The 22,849-nt window shown below is 39.1% G+C and overlaps 1 protein-coding gene across 1 annotated transcript in view; it reads right to left on the reverse strand.

Moving 5' to 3' along the window:
* Window positions 1-823: 823 nt before the first annotated feature.
* LOC139479894 (DNA excision repair protein ERCC-6-like 2) overlaps window positions 824-22,849 on the reverse strand; it is a 40,464-nt gene continuing 18,438 nt past the window's right edge. The window contains exons 15-28 of the mRNA XM_071262812.1: window positions 22,668-22,751; window positions 21,733-21,881; window positions 20,457-20,693; window positions 19,001-19,072; window positions 17,553-17,698; window positions 15,593-15,688; window positions 14,969-15,068; window positions 13,508-13,660; window positions 12,666-12,849; window positions 11,974-12,150; window positions 10,937-11,088; window positions 9,611-9,771; window positions 5,719-5,945; window positions 824-4,353 (exon numbers count right to left, since the gene is read on the reverse strand). Of these exons, the coding sequence (XP_071118913.1) occupies window positions 3,383-4,353; window positions 5,719-5,945; window positions 9,611-9,771; window positions 10,937-11,088; window positions 11,974-12,150; window positions 12,666-12,849; window positions 13,508-13,660; window positions 14,969-15,068; window positions 15,593-15,688; window positions 17,553-17,698; window positions 19,001-19,072; window positions 20,457-20,693; window positions 21,733-21,881; window positions 22,668-22,751 (2,909 nt within the window). The 3' untranslated portion in view covers window positions 824-3,382. The remainder of the gene's footprint in view (window positions 4,354-5,718; window positions 5,946-9,610; window positions 9,772-10,936; window positions 11,089-11,973; window positions 12,151-12,665; window positions 12,850-13,507; window positions 13,661-14,968; window positions 15,069-15,592; window positions 15,689-17,552; window positions 17,699-19,000; window positions 19,073-20,456; window positions 20,694-21,732; window positions 21,882-22,667; window positions 22,752-22,849) is intronic.

A 22,849-nucleotide genomic window follows, 5' to 3' on the forward strand; every position in this document is an offset into this window, starting at 1 on the left:
AAATGAATTGGCCTCATTTTGTTATGGCCTCAATTAGGAAATTTAGATTTATACAAGGGGAAAGCCACACAGACCTCAAATGTTCATTCACTGCTATTCCCTTTTCAGTGCACATGCCACAGCATCAGAAATGATAGGATGTATGAATATCCACATAATCAACATCAATATCAAGCACCACTATATTTGTTGTTTTAGTTCATTTTGAGATGAAATCAGACGTGCTGTTTTGAATGTTTTGCTCACTTGTACCAGTGATTTAGAACCACAACGCTAATTGACTGATGAAAAAGTTCACTTCACAGAGTTGTCATCCTGAGAGGTATTGTATCAGAGTAAAATATCTGCTTTTAATGAGATTGTATAGGTTAGTTTATAAATGCTTCAAATGGGTAATAGCCTGTTTATAGGATGCATTGGAAAACTAAATTCATCAGGATTTCAGGCTAGAATAGGGCCCCAGTACCCCATGATTGTTACGAGAACCTCCTAACATGTGGATCAGGTGGTCACAGTGTCGGATCTGGTTGATTATAGATCTTCATATAAGATGTCTTGTTTGAATCAGAGTTGATTATATACAGACTGTAACGATGTTGAAGGAATGTGCTGTAATATGTGGACTGCAGTGTACAATAACACGCCTTGGAACACTGATATTGTTTCCTGAGCCAACAGTTTAAGGATTTGACTCCTCTCAGCCAAAAGCAAATCAGAAAATCAAATTGAACTAGTTAAACTTTTTCTTATTTACCAACCCCTCCATCACACACGGAAGTGAAAAATAAAAAGATACATGTATAACAATAAAACCATCAAGAATTAACATGTTTAATGACAACAGATCAAATGCATAGTACATGTAGCCTCTGCCATTGTTCACCTTCTTAGAAGTATAAAATAGACAAACATGCCCATCTTAATTTATACTACCATGTTAACTGTATGTTCTGAGATTTGACATTGAAGTATAAAATAAAAGAATATGCCAATCTGAATTCTTACTGCCATTTTAACTCTATGTTGTGAGATTTGACAGTGTACATTGTTGTATGTAATATTAAATGTAATTTCAAATGTTCATAATAAAGTGCATATTTTGTATGTAACCTGTTACAAATGTGTTGTGTAGACCTGTTTGTAAAGGCAGACATGTTTGACTACAGTGCAGGATGGGCAGAAGAAGAAAAAACATGTCTGATGACACAAGAATAGCCTTCAGTCTGCTTCAAAAGTTGAAACTACTATCCAAAAACTTGTCACTTGAGATCATTTCAGGTAGAGCTTACTGTTGATGTACCAGTGGCTCAAGTCACAGATGGACTTCACAGCTTCAACCACAGGACCATGTAACTAATAACAATAAAAAAAACTTGCAAAAAAAATCATAGGGCCTCGTCTGCGAGGTTTTTTTTGTTACTACCGCATTCGACGTAAAATCTCAAAATTAGAAATAGGGGGCTCTTATTAAAATATTATTTTGGTGAAAAAAACCAGAGTAGAAAGATAAATTTCGTGGTTTATGCTGACAGCCTGAAATGTTTATGTACGGCAGATATATTTTTCCAGAATTTAATTGCCCATAATTAATGGTGCATATAACACAGGAGTGCGTATTATACAGGAGTGAATAAGTCTTGTTTACATTGATCAATTGGAAGGGGTGCTAATTGGGATTGTTCACGTGCCAATATATAAGAAAATATTGCCATGGGTGCTTATTTGAGCGGGGCGCTTATTACATTGAAGAGGGTAATATAAGTAACATGGTCCTGTGCTTGAACCCATGACAGGAATCAAACCCACATCCTCAGGGTGACAAACACTTTAACCACTAAGCTACTCGCTGCCCTTATGAATGTTTCATTTACCCTCACAGCTGAAAGCAAGCCTGATCTGACCACTTGATAACTTTTCAAGGATGGACAGATCATGGTCCATTTGCACAAAGCGATCTTAACAATCACAGCAATTGTAACAACAATGTTTTAACATAACCTAATGATTGTCGTTGCGCTAAGAACGCTTTATTCAAGTGGGACCTGGAACTATCTTATAGTAAGTGCTCATTTGCATGTAATCAGGGGCAGATACGTTAGACCAGCATACTGAACAATGGAGGAGTGAGTGAGTTGGGCTTAACACCGCTTTTAACAGTATTCCAGTTATATCGCAGTGTGTCAGCTTAATGTGGGAGGAAAGCTCGAAGTGATGCAGGTCTCAGACGTTTACCACTTTCGGTGAAACCCACAAGCATGGGAATGGTGCTGACAAACCTAGAAACATAATTGGGGCGAACCGGGATTCCAACCCACAATCATAGGTTTCTGGCGTGCCCAAGGGACGCAACTCTGCACAGCGAATCGCGACGACTGGGCCACCCGTGCCCCCGAACAATGGAGGAAATGAAAGCCTGTGACTGATGACACCAAGAATAGGCTCATAAAGACATGCCAGGTCTCAGACCACTTGATGACTGTTCACTGTTTTATTGAGAAGTTATCCAGATGCCAACCCTAACTTGAGGCAATTAGAAATATCTGGGAAAACTGCCATCTTAAAATTATTTAATTGTAAAAAAAAATAATTACATCAGAATCAGCATATCTGATTATATGGTTCTGATAAAAATAAAACAAATTTGATCACCCAAATTTGGTAAACCTTACCACAAGCCAAAATAATTAAAAGTTTTATATCTGACAATGACTGTAGCGAGGTTAATAGTTAGCTTAAATTACAGGTGATGTTTATTTTTAACAAGATTCATTACATATTTCACTTAATCCCTTTGGCAGAACTGAGTTCCAAATATTTGAATGATTATTTATCTTCCCACATCATGAAGGGTGGCATCTCTGAAGGGTGACATACAATATCATTAAAATCAGATCTTCGTTCTCGCTTCAGCTAAACAAAGATATGAGGACATCCCATTACGGGTCACGTCAGAACGACCTTTCATCCAACCAATCAGAGCGTCACTTTCCATCCTGAAAGTGACAGTCGGAATGTGTTTTCTAATCATGCAACCTCAAAATATTTAACAGAGGGTATTCCGAACAACATTTACGGGTTTCTATGATTATATCCATACAAACTAGGCCATATAATCCATTCCAGAATGTTGTTTTGGTCAGTTTTAATTTTTTTAATCGAGAATATGTCAAAATATGTTTCGAAGCGTAGTCGCCAGTTTGAAACTAGTGCCGTAAAGCTGGAGATAGCTGCCTTCTGATTGGCAAATGTCGATTTCTTGTAAGTCATTTCCTTGGTCGGTCAATGTTACCTGTAATGGGATGTCCTCAGATCTCTGGAGAGCGGCAGCGAAAACTAAGATCTGATTTTAATGGGTGACATATCATGTACCTGTAGTAGAGTGCTATGAGAATAGGCTGGCACTGTCAACATTCTGAGGCTCTCTATCCATGCTGTCATTTAGATCATCAAAATCTCTATGTAAATTCTTTCTTGTCGATTTCCCATCTTTCTTCCGCAACTTTCCTGACTCCAGCAGCTTCTCAAAATCATCACTACTTTCTTGGAGAAGTCTTTGAACTCTTCTCCGCGGGGATTTCCCGGGAGACTTCCCTGGGGATGCTTTCCCTTTCTTCCACTTCCTGTGCTCACTAAAACAGTCAATACTCTCATCTGCTAAAGTGCTCTCGTTGAGTAAGTCCGATGTCAAATCTGCATCTTTTTCAGAAGTTGATGATTCTGGGGAAAACAGGTCGCAGGAATTTTCATTCTTCTTGGCTTTGGGAGGAGCAGGCTTCCTACGTGATGTGGAAGTGGTGAATAGATCATCAAGTACGGAAACACCTAACTGTTCCTCATCTTCTTTTGCATCTCTCGCTAACTGTGCTTTCTTCTCCCTTTCCCTACCGCAGTTACCAATTTGAAACAGCAACTCATCTACATCTGATCCTTCGTCTCCTACAAACGGCACTTTAACTTCATCAACAATGACAGTCTCAGAAAATTCCAACTCTGTATTAACCAGTTTCTGTTCCTCTTCCTTTGAATGCTTACTCAGTTTTTGTGGAACACTTTCAAACAGTGAGTCGAAATTGGATGCAGCAACCGTTCTAGTGGCCAGACTCTGACCTTGAGACTTGGTTCTTCTCCCACGAGGAGTACGTGTCCGAGTGGTGACTCCTCTCTGTGTTATTGTCCTGCCCACTTCCATGCTGGACAGGTCACTTTCGTCGTGGTCAAGTCGGCTTGGACCTGGTTTGGGTTGTGGAATGGACTGAGATTCACTGTCATCATACTCGATAAAAGTGAGACCTTGTTTTGACTTCCTTGGACGACCCTTAGGCTGAATTTTAGAGACAGTTTTCCTCTCATTGCCTGAAAAGATGAAACAAAACTCAAGATTTCAACATCTAGAATTATCGCCATAATATTGAAATCGCCTATTCTATATTCCTCACAATTGTACCCCCAAAACTCCAAAGTGGCAGAAAAGTTCACGGTGCAATAAAAGGCTGCAGAGTTTCTAACACAACTACCCTTGCAAACACCATGCAACATTTGTCTATGCATGTGGGTGGATGGGTAGACTATTGGTTTAAAGGGCAAGTAAAGTGAAAAAAAGTATTGTGATTTTGTTGAGTATAACAATTGTCCCAGATATTAAGTCAATTCCCGAAAGAAAAAATATAATAATCGTAAAAAGTATTTAAATGTCCAGGTACATGTAAAAGTGATGAAATGACATTCTCCGTTATCGGACTAAAAAACAAAACTGTTTAGGGATGTGGCCTCAAGTTACCAGCGCAACGGTGCAGCGATGGGTGACAAATGTTTTCAATGGCTGATATGTTGTGATGCTGGTAAGCCATATGCATATGATAGGACGAGGTCAATCTAAAACTGTTGCTGTTTCTGTTAATCCTACAAAAATAACATTGACCATTTTGCTAATTGTGAACTTGTATCCGTCAAAAACCAAGCTGCGATCCCTCTTAGAACTGGGAATAAACTGTAAATCAACCTGAGCATTTGCCACGTTGGAATACTGTTTCTTGTCTTTAATTCTTTTTATGATTAATATGTTCACTCGCTCATTGATATATATCTTAAACGCTTTCACTCAGTACAGTGTATGTGAATAGAGTTCACCAATTAGATGTGTCATATTTTGTGAGATATTCACCGATTACTTGTCTTATGTGAGATACCCTCATTAATCCTCCATTGACTTGCCCATCACCACCCATAACAATAGGTGTTGGACATGTAGAAAGACCAGGTAGACTGGCACCATCCTCATTGTTGAAATTGTGCAGCACATTGAGCAGCTGGAATCCCCTTCCTGCTGGGTATTTGTCATTTGAGGAACGATTTTACATGTCGTTTCTTATCGTCTTTTCAACACCATTTCCGATTTTCAAATTTAATTTTGGTCAAGCATTTGTGATCAAGCATGCCGTAAAGTATTAAAATATGCAAAGTTGCTATGTTGACTTTACTTGCCCTTTAAGTGGTCACTCATGCCGTAAGCCTGGGTATGATTACTCACATGGGTACAATATGTGAAGCTGATTTCTGGTGTCCCCAGTCATGATTTTGCCAAAAACTGTTGTAAAACCATACTGGCTCCCCTCTCACTGTTTATTGTGCACAAGCTGTACTAAAATAATTTCTTAGTCCACATGTTTATCATATCCATACAATTTTGCCCAAGGATCAAACATTTGCTAAAAAACCCACCTTTTTTAAGACTGTTGGGCTTCTTAACACTGCTGCTGACCACTGAACTGTCATCAGTCTTGGTGATGGTCAAGGATGTATTGACCACATCCTCCAGGTTAGGATGCTCCTGGGTATAGAAATCTCTTAGCAGCTGTAGGCGTGACGCTGTATCACCGCCAAGGATTGTCTCCGCTAGCGCCATCTGTTCTGCTGCTTCACTGGCGGCCATCTTGGCAAAGTGTTGTCTAGCAAATAGAAGATATGTATTCGATGCAAGTTGAGGTGAACACTGCTTTGAATAGTATTACAGTTTTATCATAACATGTCTACCTTTTATAATCACTGCACACACTGTCGTGTATGTTGGTGTTCTAATGAAAAAATGTAAGTTAACATATCAGCTGTCTGAAGAGATGAAGCCAAGAATTATATACTTAAAGCGAAATCATTCAAGATATGCCATTATATGTAAAATACAATGTAATTAATTCCCATTTTAGACATTATATCCCATATTTGCATATGACAAAGGTGATTGAGAGTTGTGCCATACCATTCTTTAAAACTTGAGTGAGTGAGTGAGTTGGGTTTAACGCCGCTTTTAACAGTATTCCAGTCATATCGCGGCATGTCAGCTTAATGTGGGAGGAAAGCCCGAACTGATGCAGGTTTCAGACGTTTACCACTTCAGTGAAACCCATGAGCACGGGTATGGTGCTGACAATCCTAGAAACATAATTGGGGCGAACCAGGATTCCAACCCACAATCATAGGTTTCTGGCGTGCCCAAGGGACGCAACTCTGCACAGCGAATCGCGGCGCCTGAGACGACTGGGCCACCCGTGCCCCCTTTAAAACTGCATCTGCATTGTAACCTTGTGTGATGTCATAGCACCGAATGACATCATCCACAAAATGTCGCTGCACATTCTCATGCACATTCTCATGCACATTAGACATGTTTGAAATTGAGGTAAATACGAATATGCTCACATTTTTATCGATTTGCCAGAAAAAAAACCCGCTAACATATACATATATATCATGATGCCTTCCTACCAACAAAATGTGCCATAAATTGTTAAAATATTATTAAAGTTAAATCCAATTAATAACAGATATACAGGAAACTCTTTAACATACGTTAACTATGGTAAGATGTGAATTTGGCTTGGTAGTTAACAAGAGTACATTGTGCAATAAAATGCACGCTAACCCCATACTTTGGTCTTCTGGCAAGATTTCAGAAATACTTACCACAGAAAAAGATTTATCCCTGTTTACTTTATTTTTCCCATTTACCAGATATGAATTTTCACCCCAAAATGTGTTAACCCCCTGGATGCCAGAGGGACATATATGTCCTTCCTCTACAACCCTCACTTTGAAGTCGAATAAAATTCAAAATACATCACCCACTCAACTACACTTTACAGTTTTGAATAAGGTGGGAAATTCCCTGTTCTGTGATATCATCCACTGGCATTTTAGGCCAAGCAAAAGTACTGAACATGACCTCTGAAAATTAGGTACAACGTAAATGTCGCCATTTTTTACACATTACTCAATCACCATTCACGGCGTTATTTACAGCATGTTTTGAAATATAAATTTCGGATATTTACTCGGAGAAATGATTTTCAAAAATAGCATATTAGTGATCTGTCTTTTATGAAATCACCAATGATCATTCCAAAACGTCTCCGATAACCCTAGAATCGTTTAGAATGTTTTGGGAAAAACGAAAACACAAACGCCGAAGTGAACTTTCCGCCATATTGGATAGTGTTTACAAAATCACGTTTCAGGTACACCGGTTATGAGACGCCTGTAACATCACGTATATTTCAAACTTATCTCCGATACCTACATCCTTGAATTCCTCATACATTTTAGAATCAAATGACCAGTGGTCTTTGTCACCAATACGAAGTGGCTAGATGAAATCAAGCAAAATAAGTAAGGTGTGAAAACGAACGCTGTGCTCGAAAAACTGGACATGGTTGAAATGTAAACAAAGCAAAATACAGATTTTACACAGTGTAGCATATTCTCCTATTTTGAGCTATCCATTCGACTATTCGTTCAAGATATTGGTTCAACATTTTCAGAAGTGTAAATGTAACTGCAGCATGTATACGTATGTCTTTGGATGTGTAATAAGTCAATATTATAAGTTCATATAACCAATGTCCATGAATAGCCGTTTCATTTTATTTTATAACTAAAACTGAATATATTACTTTAACAAAATGGATAATATTTTTCGGTAAAATATATGCACCCATTTCTGAAATGTCTTGGTCATGGATTTGTCTTTTATGTCGTTGGATACAGAGAACAGTGGTATCTAACGATTCGCCAGGTGCGCGTTAGTCCCAAACAATTTACGAATTATTCCTCTCGTTTGTCATTATATAATCAATGGTTTCATTCTGTTTTCAATATTGTGATCACAGGATAGTAAACAGTTTACTTTATTTCTCCAGGAATTGTAAAATGTATAAAAATAAAACCCATGCCAGGTACCCCTTTGGTTCAAACGTATACGATTATCCTGATAATTCTATACCAATAGAGCTTTCTTTGCATCTTTTATTGTCTAAGAAAAAATAACATAATCATGAACAAATATATGTCCAATATTGAATATAATTTTGGTTGTTTTGAAATATTTTTTTGGCAATTTCATTACGTAAATTGATGCCAAACAGGTGCGTGTCTTGTCCAATTAAGATACACGATAAACTATCTAATTGTTTACATATTTAAGACATTATTTACTTGGTGAGAGCAGTCATTTTATGTTGTGTCGAAAAAGCGTCAAATTCCACTCCACACATCGAGATTTTCCATAACATGAACAAAAATTAGGGGAGATATATATTAATCAAAATACCAGTGTCGTCTTTTCCCGACGTTATCAAAGACATAAAACCAGCAATGACGTCAAAAGGAATGGTGTTATTTTTAGGGTATTTCATTACATTGATGATAAGGCTTGTGCTCCATTAATAATGATGCAACATTAGTCAAATTACACTTACACAATCAGGAGAATGTTGGAATCTAAGGACTAAGTTATAGGTTAGATAAAGCCATCCATTTCTCTATTACCTCCTATTTATGAAGTACGATTTCATCATTTCTTATGGGTATATTTTATAACTAAACGTGTACAGTTTCAATATCGATATTTGTGTTGGAATAGTTTGGTTCCTCCTGAACAAAACACCACGAAAATATATTGTCCTTACCCACAGCTAATTCTTACCAAGTGACCTGAGTTACAACAAACTAGAGCTAAGCATAGCGGAGTTATGCCCCCTTTTCTCTGTACGTGTGTAACCTCTCTGTCACCTTTTGACGTCATAGAGAAAAATCAGTTTTCGTCATTTACGGCATGCTATTTTTGGAATTGAATGTATGTCGTTATACATACGCAGATAACTCCATTTGATATGTAGTTATGTCGTTCAGATATTAGGCAGTATTTTGTTCGCTCACAGTTTCCGTAAAGCTTCTTAATAAAAAATTTTGTCGCACAGTACTTTTATCGGTGTACCATAAAAAGCGGAGAAATTTTCTGTTTTTCAACGCAGAATAAATTCTCGGACAACACTTAGGAGTGTCTGTTTTTAAAACCGGTTTGATATTTACAGTTAAATTTACACCATCAAATGGGAAAATTAATATTCTCCACCCCTGCGTAATTTTATAGCCAGAGGTAGATCCAGTGCCGCGTTAGCGCAATTCTTGCACAACATTCACTTTTCTGATCTTAGGAAAATGTGCGTCAGAAAAAAAACTCGGCATCCAGAGGGTTAACTAAGAAATTAAGAATAATTAAGAAGCTGGCCTAAGTTCATAAACTTCATAATACACGTAATAATCCTACTAAGCTTCCTACCTTCTAATGGCTGTGGGTGTCTGGCCTATCAAGACCCTACAAGACCCATGTTCTACTGCCCGTGGGGTATTGTGATCAGGCCCAGGCTTCCTACCGCGGCCCCGCCCTCTGCTTCCACCCTTCTTCAGTGGGGGAGGGGTAGGGATCTCCTCCTCACTGGACTACAGCAACATATGTACAAATAAAAAATTGCAAGTGATTCTGTGTCTAACCAAGCAATTATTTTTCGCATTTGTTTCCACATTTAAAACTGAAAAACAATTAGACCACGCTCACAAATGGTTGGTTGGTTGGTTGGTTGTTTGTTTAACACCACACTCAGCAATATGATGGCGGTCTGTAAATAATCGCGTCTGGACCACACAATCCAGTGATTAATATCATGAGCATCGATCCACGCAATTGGGACCCACAAATGCACTACTGTTTCCTGGCTGATAATAGAATGGGTGGGGCTTGTGTTGTAATACTGGGCTGAATGATACCACTTACCTTCGCATAGTAGTGACTAGTCTACAGATTTTTGTGTGTTAATGATTAAATAAGCAGTCTGAGTTCCTGTTGTTGACATATTTATTTATAACAATTGACTTCATTTATGGATTTACACAGTGTGCACACCAGTGTTTTATGTTTATTCCTTCATAAGTAAAAAATTATAGTGAAGTTGATTAAAAAAAATACAACAAAGTTATCACTAATTATCACATTGTTGATAAAACACAAAATCAACTGTTTCTCAGTCACCATTGTTTGTTTGTTGTTCAATGCCGCACTCAGCAGCATTCCAGCTATATGACGGTGGTCTGTAAGTAATTGAGTCTGGACCAGACAATCCAGTGATTGACATCATGGGCATCGATCTATGCAATTGCGATCGATGACATGCAGAGACCAAGTCAGCAAGCTTGACCACCAGATCCTGTTAGTCGCCTCTTACGACAAGCATAGTCACCTTTTACGGCAGGCAAGGGTTGCTGAAGACCTATTCTACCCCGGATCTTCAAGTCATCAAGTCATTAAGAATGAATAACTGTTGAAAAAATACACTTATTTACTGTCGCTATAAATGTAAATAAATCATTTTAAAAAGAATTTACAAATTTGATTAACAGATTGAATTGAAGTTTCATTAAACAAAAAATGAATATTGGATCATGTTTCTGTGGGCAATGTATATACAGAGACATTTCTGGTGTCATACATGCAAAGTTTCAGCATCATAAACCTTGTGTTTTAGGGATGAGGGATGTCAAAAAAGCAAAACATGATGGATGGACAAATGAATGGACAAAAAATATTAAAAAAATTGTTGAAAATACTAACCTCTGAGTAAGGGTCAACCTCCATGGCTGGTACTTGAGAGTTCTGGTGCAGCTCATACACATCATGGATGGCATGTCGAGATATGTGGTTCTCTGCTCGAGATGCACCGACCACCTTGGGGTTCTCATGGACATGCATAACACCACATTTCTCTGAGGACAGACAGTGATAAACACACTCAATAAGCAGATTGAGTTTTTCAACTACTTGTAGACCTGCCAACCTGAAATTTCACAAATACCAGCTACTGAATAAAACATTTAAAAACTTTAAATTTTAAAACATTTTGCTCTTGTTCCCAGCAAATCTGACTCAACTTCAGTAATAAAAAAACATTTATAGTATATAAAGCTTTTTGTTTTGTTTGTTGTTTAACACCGCGCTCAGCAATATTCCAGCTATATGACGGCGGTCTGTAAATAATCGAGTCTGGACCAGACAATCCAGTGATTGACATCATGAGCATCGATCCATGCAATTGGGATATGATGACATGCATAAACCAAGTCAGCGGTCACCCGATCCCGTTAGTCGCCTCTTATGACAAGGTTAGTCGCCTTTTACAGCAAGCATGGGTTGCTGAAGACCTGTTCTACCCAAATCTTCACAGGTTTTATTTGTTCTTAATAAAACATTTAAATTTAAAATCTATTGTGCTAAATTTAACATCTGAAACCTCACACTGCAAGTTCGGTTCCCAATCTAATTTAGCAAAGTTATTTCTTCAAGTAACCTAGTTCTACACTAAAAAACACAGTATGTTAATCTCCTAAATAAACACGGATCGTATGGTTTCAGCTGACAGCCTGAATTGATACAAAAGAAAAGTCTGTGAGTATTATACACGACAGATATATTTTTCCAGAATTTAATTGCCCCTAATGGTGCATATAACACACGAGTGCGTATTATACACAAATAAATGTACACCAATTGTGTACATTGATCAGTCGGAAGGGTGCTTATTGGGATTGTTCACTAGCCACTTTATTGGCAAATATGGCCGTGGGAGCTTATTACGTCGAAAACGGTATTACCAAACACAGAGTTGATTGATGTGAAGGACTGAGCCACTGAGGCATCAGGGGCAGACAACTCCTTCAGTCTTGAGGCAGTGTTTGTGTGTCTCTGCCCTGAGCTCCTTGTGCTAGACACCTGTGCTTTAGTCTTCCTTGGTGGAGAGGGACGTGGTGATGCAATATCCAGACCTGAGTCTGAAAGTTAAGTATTTTTATATTAATGTACTTACAGACCACAAGAAATTATCTACTAAAATTTAGATCAACATATGGATCATTTAACTGACACTAGATAGCTATCAAATATTCATGATATTCTTTATTAGGCTAAAAAAAAATACACAATGTAGTCTTGGTTCTCAGACCCTGCCCGCATCATCATAAAGTTCTCCGCACACAAAACAAAAAAATCCTTAAATATTCCAAATCCAACGGAAGACAAATACTGTATTTCAGTATTTTACTTATTTATGTAGGGAGGCCCTTTCACCGGATTGATTGTATAAAATTGTTCATTGACATTGACAACTGTTTATTGGTTACATACTAGTTTGAACAACCCCCCCCCACCCCACCCCCCCAAAGAAAAAAAACAACACCTTAAGGAAAGGTGCCACCCCTATTATAACTTCCCTCTACCCAAGCAGGATGCTAGACAGTTGAATGGACATTTTAGTGAGTCAGTACACGACGTTGTCTTCACATCCTACCATCATCCGTGCCCAGCAGATGTCTGAGTGCATCTTCAGACTCTTCATCATCTGTCTGCTGGTCAGCGTTTTCGTCAGACAAATCTCCATCCTCCTTCAGTGTCTCCTCCGTGGTGTCGGATGGTGGAGCTACGTACTTCAACATCTGAAACCCACGTAAACCATCCTCCACCTTCTGGTTTCTCTGGAATAGTGACATGAAACTGTGAGTGAGTGAGTGAGTGAGTGAGTGAGTGAGGGAGAGAGGGAGGGAGTATTATTTCTAACAACTTTCCAGGGAACACCAGATATGGACCTTACATATTGTATCTGAGTGGGGAATCGAACCCGGGCCTTTGGCGTTACAAGCAAACACAGAATCCACTCGGCTACCTAACCAGGTACCGGGTAATCATGACAATGTGAAGAGCATATAATATGATTCACATTGTTTTGTTGCATCACAATACTGCCTCACAATACCATTAAGCACAATTACACGCAATCAATCAAGTCACTGAAAACACAATCCCTATTTGATTCAGTTCCTTTTTTTATCTTTTTTTAGTTGTTTTATGCTGCACTCAGCAATATTCCAGCTATATGACGGCGGTCTGTAAATAATCGAGTCTGGACCAGATAATCCAGGGATTGATATCATGAGCATCGTTCCACACAAGAGGGATCGATGACATGCTTCAACCAAGTCAGCGAGTCTGACCACCCGATCCCGTTAGGCAAGCATGGGTCTCCACGGGTAGATTCAGTTCTAACATCAAGCAACAGATACTGGGAAGTCTTCTTACTGGCATCTAAAGGGGGAAAACAGAAATGGCTTCTCACACTAAGCATCCTCCTCGTACCTCTAGAATATCCATAGTCAGACAAGAACCCCCTGTGCGGATCTGGAACATGTTCTTCACACCAAACAGCTCCCCCTTGTGGAAGCGATCACCTTGGATACCGTGGAAGAAACGCGTCGCATTCTCACTTGCAACAGCAACATTTCCTAGTTGCTGTAGGAGGGAGAGTATTTCACTCAATCTGAGCCAAACATGCATGGTAAGAACTAGGGCTAGAAATATGGTTTGTTTGTTTGTTGTTTAACCCCACACTATTATTAAAATATTCCAGCTTTATGACGGGGGTCTGTAAATAATCAAATCTTGACCAGACAATCTAGTGAATGACATCAAGAGCATTCATCAACGCAATTGGGATACAAGACATGCATCAATAAAGTTGGCGAGACAGATCACCCAATCCCATTAGTCGCCTCTTAGAACAAGCATGGGTTGCTGAAGATCAATTCTAACCCGGATTTCCATGGAGCTGGAAAGATGTACCATAGTCACGGTATGTTATGTATCAAGTTCCCATTTCAGGTAAAAATGAATAAATTCAAAATAACAAAGGATGACATAAGGTATATATATTTTCACAAATCCTTTTCATGTTAACAAAACACTGATACATGATCAGATTACCCTCAGATCATATCGCAAAAGAATGATCACTTACAGTTTGGAAACTGATGCATGCAAAGGTATACATACAAGTTGTGAAGAGATACATATCCATACAGAATGAAGCTTACTGTGTAACATATTACTGAGTGAGGTTTAATGCTATTGAACACTATTTCAGTTATGACAGTTATATGAGTCAGCTTCATGCTGAACGAAAGCAGGAAGTACTTCAGGTTCTAGAAGTTTACCACTTCGGTGAAACCCACAAGCACGGATAAGGTGCATCAGATGATTTGGCCACCTATGCATCTAAATATCATTGAGTATGGTTTCTCATGGCATTGGTGAATTGTTTCAGCCTCTGGCACAACAATAATACTGCCAGATGATATTGACAACTAAACTCAATCAATATATAGTAAATAATGTAAACTACGTTTATAACGAACACGCTTATAACTACTGGTGGATAAAACAAACTGGTTTTTGGTGTCGCCATTTGCGGTATGTATATGTTCTATATATGTTTATAACTAACTATGGTTATAACAAACTGATATTAGTGGTCCCTTAGAATTTGAACTCATTCACTATGCACAAAGAAGCTTGGTTATTTTTGTCACTCTCTGCAATATATCAGCTAATGACAGTGGCCAATAAATAATTGAGTATGGACCAGACAATCCAGTGATTGATCGTACGAGGATCAGTCAACATCATCAGGGTATGATGACACACAATGAACAGAGCTAGATCACCTGATCCGTCTAATCGATTCTTATGACCAGCGGAGGCTGGTGTTGACCCGTTCTTACCCATCATCCCCATAGGGTTGAACCACTTGAAACAGCCTACCTGTTTGTATATCTGACGTAGGTAAATGTTTTCTTCTATTGTTCCAACAGAGATGAGGCGATATACATTCACATTCTTCCTCTGACCAATTCTGTATGCTCTGAAATCAGCAACGATAAACATTAGAAATAAATGTTTTGTTGTTTAACGCCTCACTCCAGGAAATGACTTTGGTCTGTAAATAATCGAGTCTTAGCCAGACAATCCAGTGATTGACATCATGAGAATCGATCTATGCAATTGGGATCGATGACATGCATCAACCAAGTCAGGGAGCCTTACCACCCGATCCTGTTACACGCCTTACGAATAGGTTGCTGAAAGCCTGTTAGAGTCTAACCTGGATCTTCGCAGGGAAGTAGTGATAAATGAGATGCACTGACAGTAAGCATGACAGTAAGGTTTGTGTAGCAGGGCGTGGAGTTATCCCAAAGATGACATCCTTACCTTGTCAGCTTGCTGACGGGGTTAACCTCTTTGGTCATGTGGACAAGGCGTCCGACCTTTGATCAGAAGGTCCGTGGTTCGAATCCCATCACGGGACTCGGAAATTTTATGGCCGCAAACATCCAGTTTTCAGAACAAGCTCCATGGACCAGAAACAGCTCAAGGGAGAGCACTCACCTGTCTTGAGCTTGAAGGTCATGACTTGGATTCCAGTTGGGGTCAAAGATCACGACCTTGTTGGCCCCAGTCAAGTTCAATCCTAACCCGCCAGCTCTGAAACCATGAACAAATCATAGTTTGACATTGAAAGATGGATAACAGAATATGTTGAAATTGACAAAAAATAAACAGCGTACATGCATTCACTATGTAAAACTTAAATTCAAATGAAGTATTTTCCTTGAAATGCTGTCAATAATAAATAAATAAATAAATAAATAAATAAATATTGCGCTAAAACGTTTGGAAACCTAGTATTTGCACAAAGCGCTTCAGGATATTATATACATCATACATACACACAAGCAATGATAGCAATAGAAATGCAAAGCAGTGGTAATGCTTTGGTAAGTGGAAGGTCTTTTAAATGGGATATGAAGGAGGCTAGTGATGTTAAGACATGAGAATCATGTGGCAGGACGTTCCACAGAACAGGAGCAGTGTAACTGAAGGAACGGCAGCTGAATGATTTTACGTGCCGTTTTGGTATTCTCAGGAGATTGTGATAAGAAAATCTCAATGATCTTGCGAGGTCATCTCTGGATACTATCACAAAGATACTTTGGACTTAAATAAAACATTGTGCAATCTTATGCCAATGATAGTGTTTTTGAGTGCCATGTTAAATCCCATCAACACTTCCTCAATAACTGCTTCATGGGAAAGTTATTTCTGTGAGTGAATGGTATTTTACGCAGCATATTTAGCATAATAGTCACGCAAAAATAAACAAGGCCAGCGACAACACATGCAATGATCCATGTTGTTGATACATGATAATCCACAACCTGCCTTGTCACATAACTCACCAGACCCTGGGTCCCTGCAATATCAGGGATAACTGGGGTCTACAATTAGTCACTTTCAAAACAATTCTTTCGGATTATTGTCTATATGATTTCGATGAAAATATATTTTCTTTCACATTTTATTTTATCACCCTAAAATCAAAAACGTATTGTTAATAAATTACTGATTAGTAGTATATGGGACAAAGACCCTGCTTTTAGTAGTCTGAACTAATGCTGGCTTAGTGCACTGAGATATCATGCCACAGTTGAACATGGATACCCCACACAGACAAGGGCCATGCAGGGTAAGAACAAGTACCATCTGTTAACCTCTTTTCATATGACGCAGCCCGGGATTAAACCACTGACCTTCCGCTCTCCAGTCAGTAGTGATGGGTATTGCCCCTTGAACCTGTATTGCAATATTGCGATACAAAGTCGTGTATTGCGATACGTACCACAATATAATGCCAAAACCAAATGGTTTCAACTTCTGAGAAAAAATAAAGAAGTTCTTCTGTTTTAAGACTTGTTTTATTATATTTGGGTAAAAACAAACTTTCTTTTTGACTAGAAACACATTATCATCATGGAGTATTCCAAGAGGAATAAACTAATGGAAGTGTTATTATTGAGCCGGCGTATTTCACAAACGATTCACATTTGCTACAAACAGCAACATTTTCTTCGATTGTTTGATCGATTTTACCCTTTTTCAACCCGAAATGCTAGCACACATTGGATTTAACTCTAATCGAACGTGACATCAGCTTTATCGATCGCCTTTGATCGCCTTGAATTAAAACACAAAATTCAAATAGGTAATACATTTTTTTAAATGGCCTCAATTTATTGCAATATTGAAACTGTATTACAACACTTATTGGACACGAAGCAACATCATGGCTAACTGGTATACCGGTTATAACGTGCACCTCTACTAGTCCGATGCTCTATATCCACTCAACAAAAGAGGCAGTCCTGGTCAATAACTCACTGAAATTACTTATGTTGTTTTGCAGACCAAATTCCAAAAACATTTTGTATTATTAACTTGATTTACTCCAAGAGATGGTAACTGCTGGCATCTCTGGAATCCCCGCAGGTGGAAACTGAACACAACTCACTTTGTAGATATCAGACAGACAAAGATGCTGGGGTCCTTGTTGAACTCGCGTACAATATCCATCCTACGCCGGTTGTTGACGGTGCCGTCGATGCGTCGATACTCGTGTCCGTCACTGATGATGTACTGTTCCAGGATGTCCAGCAGCTAGAGAGGGAAGATGAACATTGAGTGTTACATTACAGACTTAGCCAGCTTCAGATAGAGTCTGCAGAAAAACATTATAAGGGTAACGGTATTTTTCAGGGGATTATCACTTGCAGTAGCTCGAGGTCTTACATTAACTTCCCAACAAAGGAGGGCAGTTGAAAAGACCGAGGGCTTCTGCAAATGATAATGCCCTGAAAAATAGCGTTACCGTTATTATAGCGAAAATGGATGGAATTTGTCATCAAACAAAAAGAAACAACAATATCGGTTTTCAAACATTTACTGCAATCAACACGAATGTCACTGACTCACTTTTACAAATATGGAAACGACATAGAACAAACCAGATGACGTCACTATTGAACATGACATCACCTATCCCTATCCTATGACGTCACCTAACAACAGGCGTCATAACGGCCCGTCATCAAGAAATATGAGGGCATTATCAAGTTACAGCGGCCCACTCATTTTTGATAACATGCGGGCGGTTTAATGATAATTCTATCCATTTTAGCTACAACACATTGTATCCCTTCAGCGATTTTAGGTAATTAAAATTTGAAAAATGGTCAAAACAAATTTAAAATTTGAGATAAAACATTACTAGACATGATGGTTTTCCGATTAAATTGTATTTTCTGTTATGCAAGACCTTGTTAAATATGCAAAAAAACCATCAAAATTCTTTAACCCAGTCTATAAGGCAACCCACTTGAAAGCCCTGTAGTTCTATGTACGAAAAACTCACCTAATACATGGCCATATAAGGTATGCTAAGTATATAATCATTGTTTTGATCATGATTTAGATAATCTTATGATTATGGTAGTTTTTCAGAGTGGTATTATGTTTATCAGTAAATCCCATCAACACTTCTTCATTGGTGCTTATGAGGCAGTTATTTCGGTAAGAGAGTGAATGTTGTTTTACGCTGCATATTTAGCATAATAATACACATCGCCAAGGTGAAATAACCAACAAACATGCAATACATGCAACACGTTCTTCCCTGGAATTCCCTTACTTGTTTCATTTATCACAAGAATGGGTTTTGTGCTGACAAACCAAGTATCTAAAGGTCAATTCTGCGACTCAAACAATTGTGAGTGAATGAGTTATAATTTTAAACCACACTGGCAGTATTTCAGACATACTGTGACTAGCCCAAGTGATACAGTCATAGGATCGTGACACTTCTAAGCAATGCAAATCTGGACTGAAAATTTGTATGACCGTACACATCTGGGCAAACCTCGCAGCCCACTTATTTCAGAAGACTAACAGAAAAACTATTACCCTGGTAGAGTAGGAGAACACCAACACCTTGCTGTGAGTCTTGTAGAACACTGAGAGAAGACCCTGGAGAATCTGGTGTCGAACATACAAATGTCATCATACATGATAAAATGTTCACTTCTCACATTCATACAGCATAGGGGTTCCAATCTTTAGATTTGGTGCTACTTATTATCAGTATGAAATTATGATGACAACACATCCGGTTTATGTCTGAGCGATGGTTCCTTGTTTCCCTTCGTAATTGAAACATCCTGAAACATATATAGCCACAAGTCCAAAGCCCGACTATTCAGTCTGGTGAGATGAGGTAATAGACTACCATTTGATTATGTACTAAGTTTGGGCTAATAGACTAGAAAAGCTTTTGGCACAGACTGTAGAACTAACAAATATATATACATATACTCACTTCATAGTTTCAATATATAGAAAATAAAATTGCTATTTAGAGAATAACAAACAAGTTATAAGGTAATTTGAATAATCAATCTCGTTAAAATCAGATCTTGTTGCCGCTAAACAAAGATCTGAGGACATCCCATTACGTCACGTCATAATGACCTTACAAACAGCACGCAGCCTGGGACTGGATGATACAAAACATAGCACTCATTGGCTTCTTATCCAATGAATACAAATAGCGCGCAGCCTGGGACTGGATGATACAAAACAAAGCATTCATTGGCTGCTTATCCCATGAATACAAATAGCGTGCAGCCTGGGACTGGATGATACAAAACAAAGCATTCATTGGCCTCTTATCCTATGAATACAAATAGCACACAGCCTGGGACTGGATGATACAAAACATACTATTCATTGGCTTCTTATCCAATGAATACAAATAGCACGCAGCCTGGGACTGGATGATACAAAACATAGCACTCATTGGCCTCTTATCCTATGAATACAAATAGCACACAGCCTGGGACCGGATGATACAAAACATAGCATTCATTGGCCTCTTATCCTATGAATACAAATAGCGCGCAGCCTGGGACTGGATGATACAAAACATAGCATTCATTGGCCCCTTATCCTATGAATACAAATAGCACGCAACCTGGGACTGGATGATACAAAACAAAGCATTCATTGGCCTCTTATCCTATGAATACAAATAGCACGCAGCCTGGGACTGGATGATACAAAACATAGCATTTATTGCCCTCTTTTCACATGAATACAAATAGCGGACTTATAGTCAGCAATAAGGATATGATACAGATTTGTTCCACTTTTTTGGCCGACACTGGTTGGTTAAAACTATTAGAGCTGAGCTTGCGGTGCATACACACAGAGGGACCAGTTTATTAACCATTCAATTGCCCAGGACAGATAATCCAATGTTTCTCTTAGCTTGTTGGTTGTTCTCATAATCCTATATTCCTGTGATTTAGTTCCTGTTCTCAAGTTTTAAGTTTCCATGACTAGAAATGTTCGCCCAACAAACCTTCATCTTTCCACAGTACTTAGGATCAGATAGTGTCCGGAAGGATGCTTCCCGCGTCTGCTCCAGGAACTGGGGGTGGTCCTTGAATGCAACCTTGCACACCTCCCTCGTTCTCTTCAGCTGCTGTGGGCTGGAGTTGGCGTGAGGTGTGAGCAGAGCCACGTGATTGGCTGTCTTCAGAAGCAGGTGCATGAAGGAGAACATGATGCTTGTGATGTTGTGACCTTCTTGGGAGACCTTCAACACAAAGGTTCTGTTTCTGATTTCCAAGAACACAAGTATCTGTTCACCCTGAAAACTTTCATAAAGCAACTGTAATGTTACAACTGTCATAAGTCTATTATGCAGTATGGGATCGTAGCGCTACGATCAATTTGTGAAACGAGGCTTTGGTCTAGAATAGTTTTATTTGGTCTCATGGGCTCAGTTAATAATAGTCCAAATACAAATACTTGAATCTACTGAACATGTCAAGAGGTGAGGTGCGGTGAGTAGTGGTGAGGTGAAATGGGGTGTAACAATTTTTAAGATTGTTTCACTTATGTAGTGACATCCTAGGGCAGACTAATGCTGGTTTTATAGTGCTAGCCCACTGAGATACCATGCCACAGATTAACATGGATACCCCACTCACAAACAGTATACTGACTCTGAGCTAACCACTCCTTGTTTTAATTCCTTAATGCAGAGAGCCAGGCAGGGTAAAACCAAGTACCATCTTTTAACGTCTCTTGGTATGACACGGCCGGGGGGAGTAAACCACCGACCTTCCTAATATTTTGTATTTACAATGTAGATAAACATAAAATCATGCACATTTGCAGGTGTTATTAGGTATTTGATATGTTTGTTTGTTTGTTTGTTGTTTAACTCCCCACTCAGCAATATTCCAGCTATGTGACGCCGGTCTGTAAATAATCAAGTCAGGACAAGACAATCCAGTGATTGACATCATGAGCATCAACCTACGTCATTGGGATCGACACGCATCAACTAAGTCAGCGAACCTGACCACCTAATCCCATTAGTTGCCTCTTACATCTTACGACAAGCATTTGATGTGAGAGTGCAAGACAGTGCTATTGAAATCACCTAAATGTTTACCTCTGGAAGTTCAAAATGAAATTTCTGGGCACCAAATACACAATAAAACCCACCAATTTGAAAACACATAACGTTTATCTCCTATTTGATCATGTTGATCCCATCAGAGTCTTTGCACATAATGAGCTGAGAAGAATGCAATACTGTATCAGTGCTTCACAGCTGACATTACCTTGTAGCAGCATTTGCTTCTTGTTCTTGTGCTCTCACAGTCACAGGGGTCGTCCATTCTCATAACGAGGCTCATGTCAGGATGACCCAGCACAGCTCTGTACACACTTTCCTGGAGCGGCGTCAACTTACAGAACACCACGTTGTCGTCTGATTGTGTAGACAAGAGAATGAAAACAACTTGCGTCTGTGAGTGAGTGAGTGAGTGAGTATGGTTTTACGCCGCTTTTAGCAATATTCCAGCAATATCACGGCGGAGGGCACCAGAAATAGGCTTTACCCATTGTACCCATGTCAGAAATCAAACCCAGGTCTTCGGTGTGACGAGCAAATGCTTTAAGCACTATGCTACCCGACCGCCCCTCTTATGTCTATGAAGAGTAAGCAATAGTCAGTAAGCAATAGGTAAGTGGGTGGGTGTTTGAGTGTTTGAGTGTTTGAGTGTTTGAGTGAGTGGTTGAGTGAGTGGTTGAGTGGTTGAGTGAGTGGTTGAGTGAGTGAGTGGTTGAGTGAGTGTTTGAGTGAGTGGTTGATTGAGTGGTTGAATGGCTGAGTGAGTGAGTGAGTGGTTGAGTGGTTGAGTGAGTGAGTGGTTGAGTGAGTGGTTGAGTGAGTGAGTGAGTGAGTGAGTGAGTGGTTGAGTGAGTGAGTGAGTGAGTGAGTGGGTGGGTGGGTGGGTGGGTGGGTGGGTGGGTGAGTGAGTGAGTGAGTGAGTGAGTGAGTGAGTGCCATAATCAGCAATGAGTGTTTTGAAACTCAGGGTGAAACTCTTTATTAGCATTTGACTCAAAACGGGTCTATTGCGGGCTAATGGGACCAGTCATAAAATAAAAATCAATTAAAAATTCAAAAATACAAATTTTGTTTTTGCAATCTTTATTCATTTGTTTCACATTTTTGCAAAATCTAGGGTCGGCAAAACTTTCAGCAACTTACCTTTCTCTGGCAGCTGGTCAGCAATAATCTTCTTGGTTCTTCTGATCATCATGCCTGTCCGCTTGTTGGAGAATTCCTCTTTTTCTGAAACCACCACGAGTGTTTCAGATAACTGTTTGTAATGCAATACAGTTTTTAGTAATTGTTTCCAACATTGGGTTTATCCAGGAGATGAGGCTGAG

This window comes from Haliotis cracherodii, unplaced genomic scaffold (assembly GCF_022045235.1).
Source record: "Haliotis cracherodii isolate W230 unplaced genomic scaffold, xgHalCrac1.p SCAF_4, whole genome shotgun sequence".
Classification (NCBI taxonomy): domain Eukaryota; kingdom Metazoa; phylum Mollusca; class Gastropoda; order Lepetellida; family Haliotidae; genus Haliotis; species Haliotis cracherodii.